Source organism: Cheilinus undulatus, linkage group 15 (assembly GCF_018320785.1).
Source record: "Cheilinus undulatus linkage group 15, ASM1832078v1, whole genome shotgun sequence".
Classification (NCBI taxonomy): domain Eukaryota; kingdom Metazoa; phylum Chordata; class Actinopteri; order Labriformes; family Labridae; genus Cheilinus; species Cheilinus undulatus.
The window spans coordinates 21,965,732-21,989,172 of record NC_054879.1 but is presented as its reverse complement, the minus strand read 5'-3'; the positions used below and the strand labels follow the sequence as shown (position 1 = coordinate 21,989,172).

The following is a 23,441-nucleotide window of genomic DNA, read 5'->3' as shown; positions in this document are numbered from 1 at the left end:
AGGGGTTCTCAAACCTTTCAGCCAGCATCCTCAAAATAGAGGTGCCAAAGACCCGGGACCCCCACTGTACCTGAAAGTGGTTAAACACAGCCACGAACATTCAAGAAGAGTCATGTGCAGATAAGGCTATCCATAAGGGGGGAGAAAGGGGAGAGCTTTCAGGTGCCCAGACAGACTGGGGGCCATGGAGGTCAGCACAACCATGATCCATTGTAGTAACCATATTTTATTTTTAACCAGAATAATAACCAGTCTGATCAAAGCAAAAATAAAAAGTTTAATTTACTGTGCTGCAGTGTGTAGCCTTCTGAAAAATGTAAATCCCTTTTCTTAAAAACAGCATTTAAATGGGTTAAAATGGCTAAATTGAGTTAAAGTGGCAAAAGCTGGCATAAAAAGTGGTGAAAAGGGTTTACAGTGGCAATAATGGCTTATAAGTGGCAGAAAAAGGCAGAAAAGACATTGACATTGGATTAAAAATGGCAAAATGGGTGGAAAAGGTGTTGAAATGGGATTAAAAAGCGGGTTAATAGAGGCATAAAAATAGAGGGAAAGTGGAAGAAATGGGTTGAACTGGCATTAAAGGGGCATTAGAAATAGTGAAGGGCAGTAGAAATGGTCAAAACTGGGTATAAAAAGAAAAAGGGGTTAATTGTCACAATATTGGGTTGACAGAGGCAACGCTATGTGGGTGGTAAAAACGAGCTGAAAAGTGGTGGAAAGGGTTTAAAGGTGACAACAGCGGCTTTTCAGCGGAAGAAATGTGCTGAAAGGGAGTGAAGGGGTGAAATGGGATTAAAAAATGGCAGAAATGTGTTAAAAGTGACAAATGGTGAGAAAAGAGATGAAAATGGGTTAAAATTTGGCAAAATTGGAAAAAAAAGATGCAAAAATTTGTGCGAATTGCGGAAAATTAAAGAAAAGTGGCAAATAATAGTAGCAAAGTTTGGCAGGAAATGAGAACTGTTAACCAGGATGCTAGCAACAATGCTCGTGTTAAAACACACTTGCATTGATCCAATCAAGCGATTTAAATAATTTAACTAATTTTATGCATATACTTTCATAATAATTGGTAAATATGATTCGGAATCACTTTAAAATATTCATTGTTTTTTTAAGGCCTCTGGCCAACCCCTCTCAGAGTCTCGTGACCATCAAGGGGGACTAGACTCCCTCGTTGAGAACCACTGATTTAGTTGATGTGGCTGCACTTTTAATCTCTCTGCTCTGTGATCTCCAAGACTGGAGGTGTTATGTTTTTGGGTTGTCTTAACATCCGAATGTGACAGGTCAAAAACACTTTTTTTAATGTGTGTGTGTGTGTGTTTTTATTGGTTTTTCCATTGACAATTTGCAAGCAGCCAATATAACACAGGCAATTTAAAAAATAGTAATAATAATAACTTTAAAAAAGAAAGGAAAAAGAGAAAGAAAAAAATGAAACAGAAGGAAAGAAAAAAAACAGAAAAAAACGGAAACAATTTTAGGTATAATGGCCAAGTTTAGCAGAAATGTTCACTCCAGCTGAAGGATGAACTGACCAGATTTTGGAGGCCAAAGGTCATGTAGGAGTTTATTGGATGAATTATTAGGCATTATAAGAATGATACATTTGCAGATGTCTTATCTAAACAAACCTCAGTGGCTTGTTAACTGTTCTTTCCCTATAATGTTAATGTTTGAACCTAAGCTTTGATATCAAAATTTCCTGTTGATGAATTAAAAACATGGAGGTAAATGCTCTTAAGTCTCATGTTGTGATGGTTTTAGAGGTACTGTGGCCTCAGGAGAGTTTCAGCTTTCAAAATTAGCTGTGAGGTTCTGAAGTTTAGAGAAGGCTGAATAAAAGTATGAGATTGTCTCTTGCTCATTAAAAACAGTCTTGAAATTGAGATTGTTCGGTAGATTTGGGTCAGGTTTTCTCATAATTGTCATCAATGAGACACATAAAGTTTGAACATTTACATTCCTGCAATAATCAGAAAACTCCTCCTTCAATAAATATTTAAAACCATAAGCACAGCACATAGTCTATTTTATTTACTGATTTATTTTTGAGGATAAAAGATATTTTTCCACCAGTAAGGTTGGGTTAATAGAGTATATTGGTTAATTGATCAGGAATGTTTGGAGGTTTTTGATATCATGTACCATCCTGAGTGTTTTTTAACAAAATCTGATTTTCAGGCTGATAAATTCAGTCAAGATCAGAATGTTTTTTGCTAGAGTTTGAAACATGTTGATTATAGGGAAAAGCAGAAATGAAGGTAATTATCAGATATTCCTCCTGAGAAGCTGCCGTTCTTCCTCTTCTACATGCATGTTAATGTGTTCTCAGGCATATATCACACGCTCTGCTGTGATCCTCCCACACTGATGTGTTTTTGTGTGTGTGGTCGTGGTGGGTGTTGGTTCCAGGGTTTGGGTGTGTCTAACTCATGTGATCCTCGTTATTTCGAGGAGGGTGTCGCTCTTTAATTAACAGAAAACCAACATTAAAATGGCGACTCTGTCTGCTCTGCTTCTCAGCCTCACTGTGTGCTGCTGGCGTCCAAAGAAAACTCGGCTCCTGTGAAGCTGGGCGGGTTCGGGGTCGCCATCCAGCTCGGGGAGTCGGGACTGGTGGCAGGAGGTAAAACAACGCCAACATACAGACGTTAGACTTTAAAGTTCATTACACCAAACCCTACGGAAATATTCACTGATGGTGTAAAAGTGTATTCATTGTATTTTATTTGAACTTTCAAAGGAATAAGGAAACGTGAGAGATATGTGACAGGTTTTAAGTGTATTAACAGAGTGAAGTAAAGAATAAGGTTGTCTAAGTGTCTGTCTGTTCCTGCAGGCCGGGTAGGAACCCCTCACTTCATGGCCCCTGAGGTGGTGAAGAGGGAGCCGTACGGTAAACCGGTGGATGTGTGGGGCTGCGGGGTCATCCTCTTCATCCTCCTCTCAGGCTGTCTGCCCTTCTATGGCACCAAGGAGCGTCTGTTTGAAGCCATCTGCAAAGGAAAGTACAAGGTGAGGATGCCGTCCGATGACCTGCATTCCTCAGTAGAAGGTTGTAACAAACATTCAGCACCACAATGTCCTTTTTAGAAGAACAAAGCATACTTCAGATGGGTTTTTATGAGGTTTACAGATCAAATTACTGTTCAGATCAGTATGGGAAAATATGCATGTAAAATAAGTTTATTTTCCCTGATTTAGAAAAAAAAACCCTACAGTTTACTTAAAAATTCTTGAATATATAAATTATTTTAAAAATTTACTCCAGAAAGTACCCCAAAATGTCTTCCAACTGTTCCCAAATGTTTCAGAGAAAACATTCTAATAAAACAGTGAAATTCATGAGATGTTTCTACACTGTGATTGGAGTCTACCTGTGGTAAATTCACCAGATTGGACATGATCTGGAAAGACACACCTCTCTATAGAAAGCCTCACTGCTGACAATGATATCAGAGCAAAAACCAAGCCATGAGGTCAAAGGAACTGCAGAGCTGCAGAGCTCAGAGACAAGATTGTTGACAGGCACAGATCTGGGGAAGACTACAAAAACATTTCTGCTGCACTGAAGGTTCCCAAGAGGACAGTTGCCTCCAGAATTCTCACATAGAAGAAGTATGGATCAACCAGGACTCTTCCAAGAGCTGGTTGCCCAACCAAACTGAGCATTTGGGGAAGAAGGGCCTCAGTAAGAGAGGAGACCAAGAACCTGATGGTCACCGTGATTGAGCTCCACAGGTCCTGTGTGGAGATGGGACAAAGTTCTAGGACAGCCATCACTGCTGCCCTCCACTGGTCTGGGCTTTATGGCAGAGTGGATAGATGAAGACTCTCATCACCTGCCCGACACCAACCCAACAGTGAAGCATGGTGGTAGCAGCATCATGTTGTGGGGGTGTTTCTCAGCAGCAGGGACTGGGAGACCGGTCAGGGCCTACAATATGTCAAAGTTGGAATAATGAAGGGGGTCTGAATACTTTCTGAATGCTCTGTATCACAGTGGCATAAAATCCTCATAGGGATATTCAGTTCCATTAGACTTACATTAAATCAAACTCAAAATTTCATAAGGGAATCAAAAGAATGTTTGGCCAAATTTACTCTGATCATTCCTCTCTCTCCTCTGTTACACACCAAGCAGTTTTAATTTATTTTTATGTAAAGGTTATACAATGAGAATGATGGGTATCAAAATAGCCTTGATATATCATAATACAATGTCTCTGTGCAGATGAATCCCCGTCAGTGGGTCCAAATCTCAGAAAGTGCCAAAGACCTGGTGAGACGTATGCTGATGTTAGACCCTGCAGAGAGGATCACCGTGTATGAGGCTCTGAACCATCCCTGGCTAAAGGTAAAGCTGAGAATTTCATAAAATCAATCTCAGGATTGTAGGTCAACTGTAAGTTTTGGGTGCAGAGTTTGAAGCCTTTTAGAGACACAGCACATTTAAACCACACACCCACAGAGGAAACAGTGACAGTGAACGGCAACTCTGAGGTGTGATCATGTCATGTTGTCAGAAGAGGCTTTTATTGTGCCGTCTCCAGTGGACAGTGATGGAGCGACATTTAAACACAAATATTTGACGATTCAACAGAGAGAGGAGCGATTCGTCTGGGGGCTGAGTGACACATCATTCAACACTGTTGACGTGGTTTGGTGTCGTTTTAGAAAGAGAACTCACAGTGAAATACGTTTTTATTTGCACTGTCCAGGAGAATCTGCATAATTAGATTTTTTTTCCGCGTTAGAGTGTTTGTTGTGTTTCTTTATTAACGCCTTCATGCAGCAAAACTGAAAAGCACACAAGCACCTAGCACATGAAGCTCATTTCCTCTTTGCTTATGACCCAGCATCTTGTTTTTGATCTGTTGATACATACCACAACGCAATATGAAACACTTATATATATTTGCTTTTGTTGCCACATGCAACCAAACTTCCTCAACAGTTTCCTGACACTCTGCAGCCGCTCAAGAATCGTGAGAGTAAGAAGAGTGAAGTGGTCACAAAGAGACACAGCATGATTGCTTCAACTCTAAACTTTTAAACGTGCAAAAACATGTTAAAGACAGAAGCGATTCTCCATCAGGCATAGAGAATTCTGCAGTAATGTGTTAAAGTTTATGGAAAGATTTATTTGCATTCACTGATTTTTCCTAATGCACATTGGAGGATGTCAAGATTTTTTTTATGACTTTATAAACAGAAATCATCCCTGACTTTCATGAGTTCTCTAATCACATTTTTGATTTTATGATTAAAATGTAATTGTTGTGCATTTCACACAAAATGTTTATTTCTTTTTAATATCAAATAATTCCTCTCTAGAGGGGAAGTGAAATAAAAGAAATAGAAGTATTTGATGAGTGCTGCACTGCTACACCAGCGTGGTCTGAAACCATGACTTAGGCTCCCAATTCCTCTTTGCCCCTTCCATTTAGATAGCAAATCTACAAGTGTCAAAATTTTGTGTGTCCATTGTTTTGAGTGTTAATTTAACACTTTTTAAAGTGTTGATTTTTTTTAACACTGAACCAGAGTTAACTTAACACTGTATGCAGCAAAATCATTAGTGTTGATTTAACTACCATGATGTTCAATTTTACCTTTTTTCTGAGTTCATGCAATTGCAAAAAACAAGATTTTTATAATGTTAATGATTTACACAGTGCAAAGCATTTCTCATACTTAAGAAAGATTTCTACCTCTAATTGAACAACCATGGCAAAAATGGAGCAGAGACATAAACAGACCTACATTATGATCTGCCGCAGGTCATATGTTGCTATCCTCTATCCCCTATTGCAGGCAGGAAATTGCCACCTCAGTGGATAACTTCAGTCATGGTGCAGAAGTGTTGACTTCAACAACTACAATAATTCACCAGAAACATGAACACTGGATTCCCAGCAGGGATCACTGTACCAGCATCCAAACACATCAAAAACACAGCTATACTCTGCCCAAGGGCACGATTGGAAAAAAACTAGGTTTGAAATGGCAGTGGACAGAGCTAAGATCAGTTGACTGTCTGCAGAGTTGGATTATCACTGATTGGATCAACACTGTCAAATAACTCCAACACTAAAGACCATTTCACTCCAAATAGAGTTAAAATGACACTTTGGGAGTTAAAATCAGCTGAAAAGTTTAACCCTGAGATATCAGCACTCCAGTTTTTTCTGTGTTGCCCAACTTAGAGATGAGTATCACAGTCCAGTTCTAACACATCTGATACCTCCAATACCAAATTACAAGACAGATTTCAGTGCTTCATTTCAGTAACCCCTCACCCCAACAGGATCTCCCTCAACTGCAAAGGAAAGGCATGAAATAGAAGAAAGTACCCCTTTGTCCTTTACTTATATTTTCTACTGACATTTTATTTCAGAATCATTTATGGTACTGAGACAGTTTTTATCAAGCCACCCACCTTAACACATTTTTTTTCTAGAAATATTGATTCAGGCACTGTTAAGGTACTGGCATCTTAAAAAAAAAAAAAGTACAGTTTTATCACCAGTATCAGAAAAACCCAGATGATACCCAGCCTTAGGGGGCTGGGTGAAGGGCTGATAAACAACATGGACCTTCAAATAGAGGTTTAACAGAGGTAAACTCCAAACTGAGGGTTTGGGAAATCTCCAAGAATGCCTTGCAGGATTTGAAAATGAAGACAACAATCTAATATTTTGATTGAATGTTGTTTTAGTGCATTATGGTCTTTCTGGTTCCAAATACGGATTAAAAAAATCTCTCAGTATTATCCTTGTATTACAGATCATTGAAATATCAGTTTATTTTGTGTATTCCTGGACAGTTTGACTATTTTTATAGTAAGAAGTTAAAACATAAGGATCTTTTGAAATCAAATCAGAGATAGATGAGAGACACCTGATCCTATCACTAGCTCACTAACTGATCTTTACCTGTGAAAATCTGCGTATGGTACACTTTAATCTTTGTCTAGAGTAAACAGTTAAACATTCTCTGTTTTTTATTATCTATCAGGAGAGAGACCGGTACGCCTACAAGATCCACCTGCCAGAGACTGTGGAACAACTGAGGAAGTTTAATTCCAGGAGGAAGCTCAAGGTCTGCCGCTACATGCACATAAACATAGAAATACATAAAACAACATAAAAACCTGCACAAATACATGCGTCACTGGCATGTTTGTGTGTTAAGATTTTAAAACACTCAGTTTTACTGACAGATAAATGTGTTATGTTTCAGGGCGCCGTTCTTGCTGCAGTGTCCAGTCACAAATTTAACTCGTTTTATGGTGACCCCCCTGAAGAGATCCACGACTTCTCTGAAGACCCCACCTCCTCAGGTACAAACTCGCTCACATCTAGCACACTTTCATCATCCTCACACTTCCTTCCTCTCGTTTCCGGCCTCCTCTCGGGTTGTTCTTTTGAAGTTCTGCTTTCTCAGTTTCCCTTTAACCACGAGTCAGAAACTTTGCAGTTCTGTAAAGAAGTGAGTGGCATGCTGTTGATGGGTTAGAAAAATAAAATGAAGTGGATATCTTCTAAAATAAAGATTGACCAAACATTTCTTCAACTTTCTGCAGGTGAGATATTGAAGTACTTAACACAAAACCTTGAAACTCTTTGGAGTATGTATCAAATATTGAGAAAAACCTTTCTTAATCTGCAGCAGCTGTGTCTGTAAAAAACGTGTCAGACTGGACGTGTTTGTTGCATGACAGCTGCAGCACGTGTCTTCTCCAGCTTGCACCATCACAGCTTTACACCAGGTGTGTGCTCCATGTTGACTGTGTCTCTGCTGTCTCAGCCCTGTCTGTCTTCATCAGTTTTACCTCAGTAAATCTCCCAGTAAGTGACTTGATAGAACTGAGTTTGGAATAATCCAGAACAAAATGATGCTGCACAAATAAGGTGAGTCTCTCCACAGAAATGCTGGACCAGCCTTCACTCTGAAAAGCACAAAACCCTGTGATGTATTTTACCAATGTAGACATGCATATCTGCTAAAATAAGGTACAGTAATGAACGAAAATATTGGCACCCCTGGAATTTTCCAAGAAAATACATCATTTCTCCCAGAAATTGTTGCAATCCACAAATGTTTTGGTATACATGTGTTTATTTCCTTTATGTACATTGGAACAACACAAAAAATCTGAATAAAAAAGACAAAATTGACATAATTTTACACAAAATTCCAAATATGGGCCGGACAAAATTATTGGCACCCTCAACTTAATATTTGGTTGCACAACCTCGGAAAAAAATAATTAAAACCAATCGCTTTCTATAACCATCGACAAGCTTCTTACACCTCTCAACTGGAATTTTGGACCACTCTTCTTTTGCAAACTGCTCCAGGTCTCTCAGATTTGAAGGGTGCTTCTTGCAACAGCAGTTTTGAGATCTCTTCATAGGTGTTCAATGGGATTTAGATCCAGACTTATTGCTGGCCACTTCAGAACTCTCCAGCGCTTGTCTCCAACCATTTTTTGGTGCTTTTTGAGGTATGTTTGGGGTCATTGTCCTGCTGGAACACCCATGACCTCTGATGCAGACCCAGCTTTCTGACACTAGGCCTTACATTGTGGCCCAAAATTTTTTGATCGTCTCAGATTTCATGATTCCTTGCACACAGTCAAGGCACCCAGTGCCAGAGGCAGCAAAACAACCCCAAAACATTCTTGAGCCTCCACCATGTTTGACTGTAGGTACTGTGTTCTTTTCTTTGTAGGCCACATTCCATTTTCTGTAAACAGTAGAATGACATGCTTTTACATAAAGCTCTACCTTAGTCTCATCTGTCCACAAAATGTTCTTCCAGAAGGATTGAGGCTTACTCAGGTACATTTTTGCAAACACCAGTCTGGCTTCTTTATGTCTCTTTGTCAGCCGTGGGGTTCTCCTCGGTCTCCTGCCATAGCGCTTCATCTCATTCAGATTACGACGTATGGTCTGAGCTGACACTTTTGCACCCTGAGTCTGCAGAACAGCCTGAATTTGTGTTGAAGTTGACTGAGGACGTTTATCCACCATTCCAACTATCCTGTGTTGCATTTATTTGTCAATTCTTCTCTTCCATCCACATCCAGGGAGATTAGCCACAGTTCCATGGGTTATAAACTTCTTGATTATATTACACACAGTGGACAAAGGAATTTCTAGATCTCTGGAGATGGTCTTGAAACCTTGAGATTGTTTATATTTTTCCACAATTTTGCTTCTTAAGTCCTCAGACAACTCTCAGCTCCTCTTTCTCCTCTCCATGCTTGGTGTGACACACACAGGCACACAACACAAAGGTTGAGTCAACTTTTATACATTCTAACTGGCTTCAGGTGTGATTTTTATATTGCCAGCACCTGTTACTTGGCACAGGTGAGTTTAAATGAGCATCACATGCTTGAAATAAAATAATTTACCCACAGTTTTGAAAGGGTGCCAATATTTTTGTACGGCCCATTTTTTGAGTTTTGTGTAAAATTATGTCAATTTGTCTTTTTTCTTCAGATTTTTTGTGTTGTTCCAATGCACATGAAGGAAATAAACATGTGTCTACCAAAAACATTTGTAAATGCAACAATTTCTGGGAGAAATGGTGTATTTTCTGGAAAAATTCCAGGGGTGCCAATATTTTCATCCATGACTGTAAATGTCTTTGTCTGTCTTTATCATTGGTTGTTTTGGGAGAGAGACACACAGATCTTGGTAAAAACAGGCGAGCCCTCTATTCTCAGGATTCTGGTGTGTTAGATGGGTTTATCACCTGTGTAAGACGCAGCACTTATGCTGACGATCTGAAAAGCAGAAATGAAAACACACAGCTGCCTCTGACAGTTATAAAACTCTTAGGTTGGGAGCTGGAGGGCTTCTGGTCCCGGTTGTTCCAAGTCTGGAAATTGGTCAGTCAGTGCACGTCTTTAGCATCCTGTTGGTGAATGTGCACATGTTTCAGAAAAGCAAGAACCAATACAAACCATAAAAATACAGAAACATATATTCCCTTTACCCATAATGTTCAAATCCACATCAAATACAACAAACATACAAGACTAAATAAGATAAGAATATAACAATGGTACTGACCAACCCATACAGCCTTTGAATTAATCTGAATTTAGATTGAGGGGTCACAGATGAGTTTAAGCCTGTTTATTCTGTGTTTGGGTACTGTTGTGAATTTTCTACCATGCATTTTAATAACAGCTGCATTCATTTACAAACTGTCTGTCTGTGTTAATGCTTCCATCCTGTTAGGACTTCTAGCAGCAGAACGTACGTATCCTCTCCTTCTCTATCTGAGTCTGATGGCTGATCGAGTGTTCAGTTATTGACTGAATTAGAGGAGTTAAAGTAGCTCGTTTTTCATGTTTACAGCAGCATGAAGAGGAACAGAGAGAATGAATGATGTAGAGACGTTTCTGAGCATGCTCACTGCAAACCACAGAAAACAACGTTTCCTGATGGGTCTGCGTGTAATTTGGTGTTTTCCAGGTGCTGTGTCTCAGGTGTTGGACAGTTTAGAGGAGATCCACGCTCTCACAGACTGCAGCGAGAAAGACCTGGATTTCCTCCACAGCGTTTTCCAGGATCAACATCTACACACGCTACTGGATGTGAGTGTCAACACTAAAACACGTTTACATTTATAAAAGTCCAGTTATTTTGACTTAATTCTGGTTTTCTTTGTACATTAAGTTGATTATTAAAAGAACACCACGATAATTTTACTGTTTAAAGTTTCATGCAATGGCTATATGAAACAGTCTATCTGGTGAGTCAGGTCAGCAGAACTCATCAGATATTATTGTAGCTGAAACATAAAGGTGATAGATATTTAGAACAAATCCAAAACAGTTTGTTTTAAAATACCTTAAGGTGCCTACACATGCACAAAACTTCTGGTATATCCCTCTACAGCCCCCTTTACACCCACAGGAAGGCTTTAGATGCTGGTGTATTTTTAATGTTTCTATCTTTGTGAGTTTAAAGCCTTTTATATTTTTCAACTCCTGACCTAGGTGAACAGTTTCAGCCCTACTTATTAATAAACAGCAGCATATTTAGAATGTGTCTGGGTATTGATATGCGGTCTATGCTTCCATGTGTTTGCATGATTAAACCCGAGCCTGAACTAGATTTTGCATTTCATGCAGTGAAGTCATAAATATCTCACACGATGGTGATGATGCTCGTCCCTCCGCAGGCCATGGAGAAAGGTCAGGTTGTTTTCAGACGTAGTATTAAATCGCTCCAAGAATTCATCTGTGTCCGCGCTGTTTTTCTGGTTTCATTTACTCAGATGTCAGAGAGCATAGAACTGTCTCTGGTCTCTCACTGGGTTTACATCTTGCATTTTAGTGATTTGTTTTGTACAGTGCTTAACACATTTATTAGACCACCTGTCATATTTGTCTCAAAGACCATCCAGCATCATGAAGTGCTTTAATGCAGACTCTTTCATTTTCAGTGAGCTCTCCATATTTTACCATTTTGAACAAAAATGAAGGATTTCAAACTGAATTCACCCAAATTTGAGCCGTCTCACTGGGCTTCTATGAGAAGTCAGAAATCAATCAAGCGTAACATACAACCACTAAAACTAATTTTTCTGCTCAGGAATGCAAGTAAATAACTATAATTTGCATATTAAACAAGAAATAGTAATGTGCTTTACTATTTTTTTTTTCAGTTTTTTTTTAAATCAGTAAATTTGAAAATTCATGAATAACAATAATAATTAAATTTTAGCATTAAAAATATCATTTCCGTGAAAGAGCTTCTACATATTGGTGTATTAACCATTGCAGAAACATAAAAAATGATTTTAGTAATTACCAATGCTGTTAATTTAGGGCAGCTGTGGCATAAACCTTACTTTGGTTAGGGTTAGGGTGGTCTAATAAATTTGTATAGCACTGTAGATACCAAGTGATTGCTCTTTTGTGTCCATACTCTGCATCAGTCTGTCTTCTAACAACGGCCCATCTATCCTCTGTGGCACTTTTACTGTGGCTTTGTATCTCTATATGCTGATGAAGTCCTTTTCACACCCCTGTGCGGTAACTCACCGCCTCCAGTCATTTTAACGAGGGAAGGGATGGGAAGTGGTTTTAACCGTGATGATAGGACCCAGAAGTGGTTGCAGCCCATGTGAACGCACACAGATTTTGCCCTGCCGCTCGGAGTTCAGCATGTTGAACTTTCTGGCGGCAGCCACCTGGCAGCAGCCAATCACAGGAGGGAGAGAAACGTAATAGCAGGCTTTGTGGGTCAAAGCAAACAATGGAGGAGCTTGTAATGTTGGTGTCGTAATATCCTGAGCTCTACAACATGGCCCTACTGTCGTACAAAGACAACCAGAAGAAAAATTGTGGAACCGACCACTGAAACATATTTTCTAGGGGGAATTATTTTGATGACGGCACCGTATTTTTCCCTCCATTTCATAGTACATTATATATGTTAATATACAGAAATTGTGAGGTACTCTACGTGTTTTTGGGGAGGGGTGGTTGTGATGGACTTGTGGGCGGGCTCTGCTGTGACGTTCACTGAAGCACCTCTATGTCATTGCCGCCTCGTACCACAGCAGCAGCAGCCGCTTTAAAAAACGCTCAGCATTTCAGGGGACTCCTCTAGCAGGGAGGCGGTTTTCAAGGTAGTTACCTTGCGGCAGTGTGTAACCGACTTCAGAATTAATGGGGGCCAATTAGCCACCAGCTAAGATGCTAGTGGGGCCTCTTTAACAGCTTTTCTCCCTCATGACTTCAAAATAATGCTTTTAAAGGACACACTGAAATACTGTGTAGACAGTGAATCTTGTGAGGTACTGGTTAGACTGGAATGAATGCTGGGGACCTTCACTCGCTTGTATGTCTAATATAATGATGGAATGAAAATTTAAAGGGTGATATCTTTGCAGGCAGGGATGGAATGTTTTATAAGCTTTTAAAAATGATGTCGTTTTTAAAGGCAAGGATGGAATGTTTTCATAATGTTAAAGAATGGCATCAACTTGAAAGGCTAGAATGGGATGTTCATAAGCTTCAGAAATGATGTCATCTTAAAAGGCAGGGATGGAATGTTTTATGAACGTTAAAGGATGGCATCATCATTTAAGACAGGGATGGAATGTTTTATAAACATTAAAGGAGAGCATCAATGTTGAAGGCCGGAATGCAATGTTTCATAGACATAAAAGGATGGCATTTTCGTTTAAGGCATTGCTGGAATCTTTTATAATCATTGAAGGATGGCATCATCTTTAAAGGAAGGGATGGAATGTTTTATAAACATTAAAGGATGGTGTCATCTCTAAAAGCAGTTATGGAATGTTTTACAGACTCTAAAGTCTAGTAAGTGCTCTAAAGGATGACATCATCCAATGCAGAGGACAGAATGTCTGTGAAGCTGGGGATGTTGGGGGCTTTTTCCCCTCCTTTCTTGTCCAATAGTAGGCCATAGTGGGACACCTTTGGAAAAGTGAGTCATACAGGTGAGAACGCTCTCTCTGTATCTGTATAAACGTCTCAAATGTAGAGCATATATGAGACTTGCTGTAATACGTCTACACAACCAATCCAGTCCAGATGAGGACATCCCAGACCTCCTCTGATATCAAATCCTTTTCCACACAAAGCAATAAAGATTACCACTTGGTGTCTGAATGCCATGATCAGATGTGATTCTGTATTTCTGTATTAACTCGAGGTCTAAATAAACCCTCTATGTCTCTCATATCTGTAGCTCCATATTGGGTCTGATCAGCATACAGAGGCAGGAGAGAGTTTCTGATGAGTTTGTTTAAACTCTTAAAGACCATTTAGTCTTCATGTTGCTCTTCAGCGTCTCTGTTTTCTATTTAATCCTCTCTTTGCTCTGTCCCTGAATGTTTAACTACAGGACGTGGAAAATTAAAGGAACATAATCCAACAAATGAGATGTTTAGAGGACAAGAGCATTAACAAGCAGAAGCAGCCAGTTATTTCTGTTACCCTTGGTTTACAAAGGACATAAATATGATCTGTATCATCTAAACACACTTATAATTGGTCAGTTTTTGGTATTAACAGCAAAAGAAACGAAGAGCCAGGCATCCTTGGTTTCTTATTTCCCTTCCCATCACCATTCAGTGTTTTCTTTTGCGTAAACAGAGAACATTGCCCCCATCTGGAATGGAGTAATTTTTTTCTCTTGCAGATGCAGGGTGTAGTCAGGTATGAGCCATTTATCTGGTTTTGTACTTTTTGCTCAAATTTGGTAAAAGATTTTGATGGTATAAGCAGAAAACTGAAGAAGTTTAAATGCAGTAGAGTGCTGTGGTTTTTACAGCCTATGTCTTTCCCTAGAGATCTACCAGGACATCCTCAGCTGTGGTCTTGGGGTGTTTCCTTCTGCTGTTTTTCCTTTTTGGTCCCAGACACTCTTTAGCCCATGTATCAGCCAGCGTTTGTAGCTGTTCCTTCTTTAATGTCAGTTTGAAGTGTCTGCAGAGTCTCTTGTTTGAACTTTGGAGATGAGATCACATCAATGAGGGTGTACTGTAATACTCTGTAGACTCCTGCTGTGTTTAAATTTCAGGATCACAGCTCTTCAGTGAAGTCGAGTACTTAAAGAGCATGATGTGGTTAGCAGTGTTTCTGTCATTAAAGCTTTGTCCAAACATTGTCCCTGCAGAGTTCAAATAGGGACAGATCTGCATCCTGATTCAGTTTTTATCATCACTGTATTGTTGTTTTTGTTTATAGCCATGCTAGAACCTGCAACCAACTTTTCAGTCAGCTCCAAAGCTGATCAGAGCCAGGCTCAGGCTACTTCACAGTCTGAGGCTGGCCTTAACACACTGGCAGCACAAATCAAACTCTCCTCCAGCCACTGCTAGGCCAAACACTTGATACCAGAGGAGAAGGAAAAGGTGACCAGCCAACAGGGATGAGCTAAGCCTTCAGAGGATTTTCAAACAAAGCAGACTCAAGAATTTAAGGGCGCTTCAGAGGAGTGGACTGAGACTGGAGTCAGTGTCAGTCAGGTCCAGGAAATGGACTACAAGTGTGATGTTCCTAGTGTGGATCCAATCCTGAACCACAGACGTCATCAGAGTCTCACCTGGGCTAATGAGAAAAAGAACTGGAGTGTTGTGGTGTCAGTGGTCCAAAGGACAAAAGACTGATTGGCTCCAAGACACATCACAGAGATGCAGGATTTCATGAAAAAGGAGCTCTGACCAAGTACTGAGGGTTGAATGAGCAGAATTAACAGATGGCAGACATTTCTGTATTTTGAATCCTTTTTTTTGGACTGATGTTTGTGACATTAAGATAAGAGAAGATAGACTTTAATGTCTCTGTAGGGAAATTTTAAATATTGTAATATTTTGAGATAGTGGACTTTTGATTTGTAGCACGAACATAAGGTCATATCATTAAAAAGTCACTGCAGTGATGATAAAATCAGAAATGTTTAGCCTACAGATGAAGCTAAAAAGTCTTCAGAGGCCGATATAAAACCATCATAGCTGCTAACAGGACGTTTAATTCGGTTTAAGGGTAGAAAAGTCTTTATGTCAGTGTGATCCAGTATTTGTGAGCCGCTGAGGTTGTTTCAGGAGAGGACTGTCATCTGTTTGTTTGTTTGTGTGCATCAGTGTCAGTAGGAGCTGGGGGCTGCAGATGTCTCTTTCTCAGCCTCACTTTCACACCCGGCCAGCCTTGACGGGTTGGGGGGGGTCATTAAGCAACAATGGCTGCTGTTGTGGGCCCCGGTGCTGTTCACAAACAGCATGCTCCTCCATCACTGTCCTGGCTGCAGAGATCCCGTCGACAGCAAGCGGATGGATCCTCCTCTCTCTGATAACTCCCGTCTCATTTCGTCTCCTTCTTCTCTCTGACAAACCACTTCCTGTCTCCTGGGTGAGTGCGTCTGAGAGTTTTCTGTCTGATGTGTTTGCAGGAAGAGCGTTTCGTCAAAAGACGCCTCCAGCTAATGTGAAGTCTTCCCCCGGTGGTTGTTTTTGGCGTTTGACGTGTATAATGAGCTGCCTTTGTATTTCTGTTTCCCCTCTGAGCTCCTCAGGCTGATGGAGGCAGACTAATATGATACCCTGAAGGAGAAGACGTCTGAATTTACTCGTCACTTAGACGGAGAATTAAGTTATCAAACTGTTTCTCAGCTTGGAAACAGAGCATGCTTGTTGTAGCTGATGGCTGCAAAGATGTGATACAAACGTGCTTGTGTCTGTCAGATTTGTTAGGGGCTCTTTTTTAGCTGATAACCAGTGTATACATCTGTTGGGTAGAGCTGTAGTAAACCTGTGGGTATTTAATACTGTTTTTGATACGTTTAAACTAGTGCTGTCAACTTATTTAAAAAATTAATGCTGTGATTAATCATGATTAATCACAGCATTTCTTTAGTTTTAGCAATTTTTAGATTTTTAAACATTCTTATTATCAAGTGTTTATTTTCATTATTTTAACTTTATGTACAGCACTTTATGAGCGCTCATTACTAAAAAATGTATTGTTGTTATTATTATTATTATCTATAAATTAAGATTTAAAATACTACCACCTACTTGCATTTTTGTCTGAGATAAATTAGTACAAGTATGGTGTTTGAATGGAAAAATATTAAACAAACTAGAGTTTTTAAACTTATTCGTGGTTTAAAAATCATTGTGTCTTAATTCACTGAGTAATAATATTTATAAACTACAAACGAGCCCAGCAGACAAACACATCAGGTACAAAATAACTTGTGCTGTAAAGTGAATGATCAGGTGTGTTGTTACCCCGAGAAAGCTGAAGTTGCTGACTGATGTTCAGTGGTCTCTCGTCAGTGTAATAAATGTAGCTCGGGCCAGCTGCTCCACTTTAGTTGCCTTTTTAGCAGTCATACAGTTCACGGATTCTTGTGACAGTCTTTCTCGTAGGTGTCCTGTGGTATGGGTCATCAGAGGTGACCTGGATGATTTTTTTTTGAAGCCCTTTGTCATCAATGATGTCAATGGTCTTCAGTCTCTGGCGACGAGCGATCGCTTTAGTTAGCTTAGATGTTGTCGTTTTGGGGACAAATCTGGGTCTGCTGGACTGCGCTGGTGTTGCTTGGTGTTATGGCTCGGTCCCATGTTGTTGTTAGCCTCTTTGCTAACATTAGCAACATTAGCTATCATGGCTCGATCCCGTGTTGTTAGCGTCTTTGCTAACATTAGCAAAGATGCGTTTTGCCTGGAGGTGGTACTTCAGACTCGTACCTCGGAGTAAAGACAGTTCATCACCGCAGTATGTACACACAACTTCTGTTTCATCCAGACTTCCATTAGGCAACTTTTTAAAATTGAAATTTGCTGTGAAGCAGACCTGGGTCTGTCTCCTCACTTATCACTGCAGCGTTTGACCTGCCTTGAACCTTTTCACTCCAGGGACGTAAACATCCGGGCAGGAGGACTACGGTAGGAAGTTGTGGTCAAATTTAGTCATATGATTAAATTGTGTTATTATTTTTTTTAACGCATTAAGCTTTCCATATTAATCACAAGCGTTAACACGTTCATATTAACAGGCCTAGTTTAAACTTGATGCTGATGGATTGTCCAGATTCATGTCTGTCATCAGGTGGATGCATCTTGCAAAGCTTCAGTCTGATTTGTTTGTTCCTGGTCAGAGAACAACCAGACCAATCAGCATCACTTGAAGATCTTTATCTAAACCTCTTTAAGTAAAATCATGACAAGGGTCCAAGCATGTCAGATTAGAGTCATGCATGTTGAAAACATTCAGCTACAGGTAGAAAATATATTTCTGTTATTTGCAGGTATGGACATGGGTAAAAATATACAAAACACAGGCAGATGTCGGATGACATCAATAAAAAAAACAGAAAACCTTTGGCCAGGCCTATTCAAGTAGCGGCCCAAGGGCCACATGCGGCCCAGAACCAACCCCTAGGTGGCCCATCCTGTGGTCATGCCAGAGATGCAGAGGATAACCTGAAGTTTTCATAAATTCCCACAGTATTTCAGACCATGAATGCAACAGTCCAGCCTAGCAACAGTCTACCTGCAATGCACTGCATTGTTTTGAAGCGTGGCTAGCAATGCTGACAGAAGTAGCCCCAAGATACAGATTATAAAACAAGTCCTTTTCAACTGTATTTACAATTGTGCAAATTTAGTTTTTATGCACTTTAAGATATGCCTTGGTAAGATGTGACCAAAATTATAATTTACAAAATTTCGTTTTATTTTTTCATTCTATTGATTTTATTTTCATTCAAGTGAAAAAACATTTGTACAACCTCAGGTTATGTTCAAATACAGCTCTGTTGTTGTGTTTTTATGCATTTTTTGATGTGCTTTTGTCATGTTGCCAATTTAAAAGGGAGTCTATGAATAAAAAAGTGCATATTTTTCATAAAATTGATCTGTATAGTTTAAAATTTGACACTGACATTGCAGTGAATTACTTATAATTTCAAAGAACATTCAAGACTATTACCTCAAAAATTCTGTCAGTAGAAATTATTATTGTCGTAGGCAGTCTTGTAGTACTTGAGTCTGACTTCGACTCACGCCCTGATTTGGAGGACTCGTGACTTGATTTGGACTTGAGCGTTGATGACTTGGACTTGGACTTGAGCTTTGGACTTGAACCTTTTTTGCTGAAGACTATTTTATTCTTTAATGTTTGTTGTTTTTGTGTGAGAGAGTCTAACCTGCTGTCTGTGAAACAACCAGAGGAGAGAGGAGGAGGAGCGGGGGAGCCAGGGTGACACAGAGAGGAGCTGATAGGTTGATAGGTAGTTTAAACCTATGGCTCTGTAGTCCCGTGGTAATCTGTACAAGACATTAAACTAAAATGCAGCCAGCCTACCTTTGAACCACTGAAAATCTCCATCAGCTGCTCATACTTGTCGTATTAGCTGTTGCTGCTGTGCAGTAATCCTCCTCAGTCTTGGACAGAGTGATAAAAACTCTTAAACCTTGTAATGACTCTTTTTAGTTAAAAATCCAATGTTGAAATCTGCTTTAACATCGACAAGATAACGCTGATTAGTGAGCTACACAAGGTGGCATATGGTAAAATTATGATGTGTTTAAATAGAGCTCAGACTTCCGAGTGTAAGGGGGGATGAAGTTAAGACCTTTAATGATGTGTTCAAATGTCACACAGAAAATAATTTAATTTTAGTTTGTAGTGCGAAATCTGAATAAATTCAGTCATTTTAAAAGAGGAATATTTAGTATAAGATGTAAAGTATGACTTCAGTTAAAACATTTTTCCACTCTAAATACAGAAATAATCCTGCTAATATAACTAAGGAGTATTAATAAGAGTGCCAATTTCAATAAAAATCAATGACCCTCATCCTGGATGAATCTTTTTGGGTTTTTATTGACTAAAACTGGAGTGAAATTATGAAGGGTGATCAGGAATAAAATGTGTCTAAAACTAAAAGTATTTTTGTCTAAAGACTAAAACTAAAAATGGCTGCAAAAATTAACCCTGTCTCTTAGTCTACCACAGGGTCGTAGATGTCTGGTTTTGTTCATGCGCAACTGCTGTAAAAAGCTCCTTAAAATAAAAAGTTGAAGAAATTCATACATTAAAAAAACACATCGGCGTAACCCTGTAAAGCTGGATTGTCTTAAAAATGATTAATAATTTGATTTAATTTGGCTCGAGGTTTTAGGTACTGAGGACTCGACTAGGACTTAAACATGGGTAATGGGGACTCGACTTGGACTCGGACTCAGGTAAAGGGGACTCGACTCAGACTCAACTCAAATTTTTTTTTGGGGACTTGGACTCAACTCGGACTCAAGGTTTGGTGACTCACCTGCGACACTGGTTGTAGGACAGCCAGAATGTAACATCTTCATATGTGCATCCAGGGTCTTCGTTCATCAGGGATCGGGTCAGGTCAGGATCTATTTATTTTTCATTAGTTAGAGTGGATCCGGGTATTTAGTGGAGAAAATGGCGGGTAATGGGTCGAGTCTCAGTCCTGAGCTCTAAGGATGTGGGCAGGTTTGTAGAATTGGACCTGTGCAGGACTGTGTCAGATAACTAATCCTGGTAAGCTGGTCTTTATTTGGATCTTTATTTGGATGTTGTGTCTGATGGTGACAGCTCAGAGGAGCAGGTGTGTCCCTCCCAGTCCCACCCATGATATTCTAGTAACAGCTCAGCTAAAACCTGTTGGGTTCTTAGTATCGTTGCTACTTTTATGCATGAGGTTAAGCTCCTCCTCTGTCTTGGTTTCCTTCTGATTCTTTGTTCAACTGTGTTTTAAATAAAATCTCTCAGAGGTTGGTTTTCCTCCTCTAAAGGACTAATCGATGTTGACAGCGCTGTCTTTAAAGTAGCAGCATTCAGATAATCACTCTGTGTGTTTCTGCAGACAGCATGTGGGAGGAAACGTACCGATTCCTCCCTTAACTCTCTGCTTTATTTCTGTATTCTTCTTAGGATTTTCTGAGGGCTTTGTTTTTGTGCTCATCCTGCACACCACAGACGTGGGTTTTCTATGACATCGTTCCCAGGACTCCTCTGTTTTTATTCTGCTGGTTTCACATCGGGCAGGGGGGGTGGATGCATCATCCTCCTCCTCGAGGAAACTTACAGTTCCTCTCATACATGCACCCACGATGTTGTTCATTCTCCGTCTGTGTGTCTGCAGGTTGAACCAGAATCATTGTCTAGACTAACTCTTAGAGAATCTCTCTGTTTATAGAAACAAACCACTCCTGTTTTATTGCACAGTCACTGCAAAAGCTAAGGAGTTTTTCCACATTAAAACAGTCATGAAAACCTCAGTAGATACCCCCTTAAAAGGTCTTCTAAAAATAACTGATCTAAAACCCCTTCATGTCAAAAACCTTCAGCAGACACCCTGAAACCCACATCACAGACCAGAGTTTGACTTAACGTCACGGCGGCGCTGCTCTGCTGTGACCCTGGCTGCTTCATTTTAAGTGGTTTTTTTTTTTACGTTTCCAATGTTAAATGTTGTCTTTATCAAAGCTGCTGCATGGGTGGAGAGCCTGAGTCAAATTAGTCCATTTGTAGGACCATAAAGTTAATCTAAACTCTTGAAGAGAAGGAGAAGAGTGAGCCTTTAAGCTGCTGCACAACAGTCATGTCTATGAATAGAGAAACAAACATCCAAATTACGATCATTGGGCCTCATTCAACATCTCTTTAAAGTTTATCTTACATTTATTCTTTAGATTCATGATGTGCTCTTAAACTACTCAATTACTCTCTCCTGCGCTCTTAAACTGATGCCATGTCTGATTTCTTGTTTCAGCTCTACGATAAGATCAACACCAAGTCGTCTCCAAGCATCAGGAACCCTCCGAGTGATGCCGTTCAGAGAGCCAAAGAGGTGAGCACACCTGTCCCCTCTAACTCTGCAGAAACAATTAAACGTATATTAACACATCTGTGTTTTCTGTTTTTTGTGTGATAATGACAAACCTAATCACTTCAAATGAACAGACTCTCTCTCTGCTGCCTTATTTCTGTCTTAGACTCTCTAACTCCTCTGCCTGCATTAATCCCTCTAAAGCTCTGACTCTGCTCACCTTTTCTGCTCAAACACACACCTAAAGGTGTGTTTAGGGTGCTCTGGAAAAATAGGAAATACTGACACTCTTCTTAATTTTAGAGAAAAGTTCTTATTTAAGAGTTTCCACCACAGGGATAGATCAGAACAATGAGCATCAGTAATCTCACCTGAGAGAGACAACAGCACTTGGCTTCACATTAGTGACATTAGATCCAAGTTAGCCTGTTAGCACATTAGCTGCTACCATAATTTAGCAGATAAGAAATGCTAAATATCATCCTACACTGAAAACACCAACAAATCATCAAACAACTAACCAGAGCTCCGTGAACTAGATGTCACCTTAAAACTGTGCATTACAAATGAAAACTGACTCTTACCACCAGTTGTCCCATATTACTCCTCATACTGATGATCTCAGCTGTAACCTTCTGGTAAAACAGTAACTCCAACCATCGTGGTTTATTTGAAGTAGTCCTGAAGAAAGACAAAAGTGTCCACTGTGGATAGTTCAGTCCAGTCCTCCTCCCACCGATGTCTCTTTCCACACTGCTGCTGCTATTGGCTAGTTTAGCATGTACACCCCTCTATGGGGAAGTGAGACGGAGCTCTCGCCACCGGCCTCAAGTGGTCTATGCCGTTCTGCATGTTTCTGTGTTGAATGCAGATCCACTTCATCTGAGAACTGATCTTACGTAGATTTATCCACTCATCAAAGTACACTACATCTCTGCTCAGCCCAGACTCATCCTCGCCCCGGCTGCTGCATCGGTGTTTATACTGCTCAGCTATCTACAGTTCCCTTTGTTCCAGCTTCTTTATTACCTGCATTGATGACTAATTCAAAATCCTTCCATACTGTTGAGTTCCCTGCATGGTTCTCAGGAGGTCTGCCATCCCCGAAAAAGATAGGCTTGGCCAAGTTGATCACGCGAATATTCAAGGGCTAAATTAGCCATGTGCTGTCTGAGATAAATAAACAACCACAGCACCACATGGGAAGGAGGTTGTAGCAAAATGGCCTGAGTTTATGTCAGAGGATTTTTGACGAGGTATCTTCTAGGTAACACATTATATACTATTTAATAATTCACTGTTTACTTATTTGGTAAATTGGCAGATTTTTCAGCCCCCCGCCCCAAACCGGCCAAAGACCAGTAAATACCAGCTAACGGAAATTTAAATCCAAATGGAAGCACATACACAGAGTAGCTCATACAAATGAAAAGATTTTAGAGCTTTTATGCCTTCATTTATAAGCTGAGGGCCGTTGATAGAGTCAGAAACAAGAATGAGATATTATGGAAGAGACATGCAGCAAAGGAGCCATAGGCCGGACTTGAACCCAGGGTGCCTGTGTAGAAGGGGTGCGACTTAATTACTAGGCCATCTGTTCCCCTGAGGAGGAAGTCTGTGTTAAATCATCGTCTAAATGGGGTATAAATGTGTCAGTTTTCTGAGATATTTGAGCTGTAAATCTCCTGTATTGTGTTGTATTTCTGCAGAAGCACAATAAACATTTGAATGAGTCTTTTATCTAATATGACTGTTTTTCTCCCATCACTGTGATCCCAAGTCATCAACAGAAAACCTGATCTATCTAAGGAGGAGATCTGAAATGTCATTCATGATTTTTGGGCAAGTTTTACAACCAGAGGGAGCAAGAGAGGAGTTTTATGTGCTTCTTTCAATTGTGATAAGAATGAGAAGTTGGCTCTTTTTGTCAGTTTGTGAAATATTGATGAACCAGAGGAGTGTTACAGCATGCACACAACCCTGCAGGGATGAAGACAGATTAAACTGTATGCAAAGGGAGTTTTATCAAAGTATGGATTTATCTTTAAGCAGAATTTC

General features: G+C 39.9%; 1 protein-coding gene across 18 annotated transcripts in view; it reads left to right on the top strand.

The window, feature by feature from the left end:
* Positions 1-23,441, top strand: part of caska (calcium/calmodulin-dependent serine protein kinase a) — a 177,677-nt gene that overhangs the window by 109,549 nt on the left and 44,687 nt on the right. For 12 of the 18 annotated variants that reach the window (XM_041806647.1, XM_041806643.1, XM_041806639.1 and 9 more), the window contains exons 6-13: positions 2,533-2,635; positions 2,849-3,024; positions 4,244-4,366; positions 7,030-7,113; positions 7,255-7,354; positions 10,272-10,289; positions 10,509-10,630; positions 21,327-21,404. In XM_041806647.1, coding sequence (XP_041662581.1) covers positions 2,533-2,635; positions 2,849-3,024; positions 4,244-4,366; positions 7,030-7,113; positions 7,255-7,354; positions 10,272-10,289; positions 10,509-10,630; positions 21,327-21,404 — 804 coding nt within the window. The remainder of the gene's footprint in view (positions 1-2,532; positions 2,636-2,848; positions 3,025-4,243; positions 4,367-7,029; positions 7,114-7,254; positions 7,355-10,271; positions 10,290-10,508; positions 10,631-21,326; positions 21,405-23,441) is intronic. The other 6 variants (XM_041806648.1, XM_041806644.1, XM_041806641.1 and 3 more) reach the window with 1 other exon arrangement.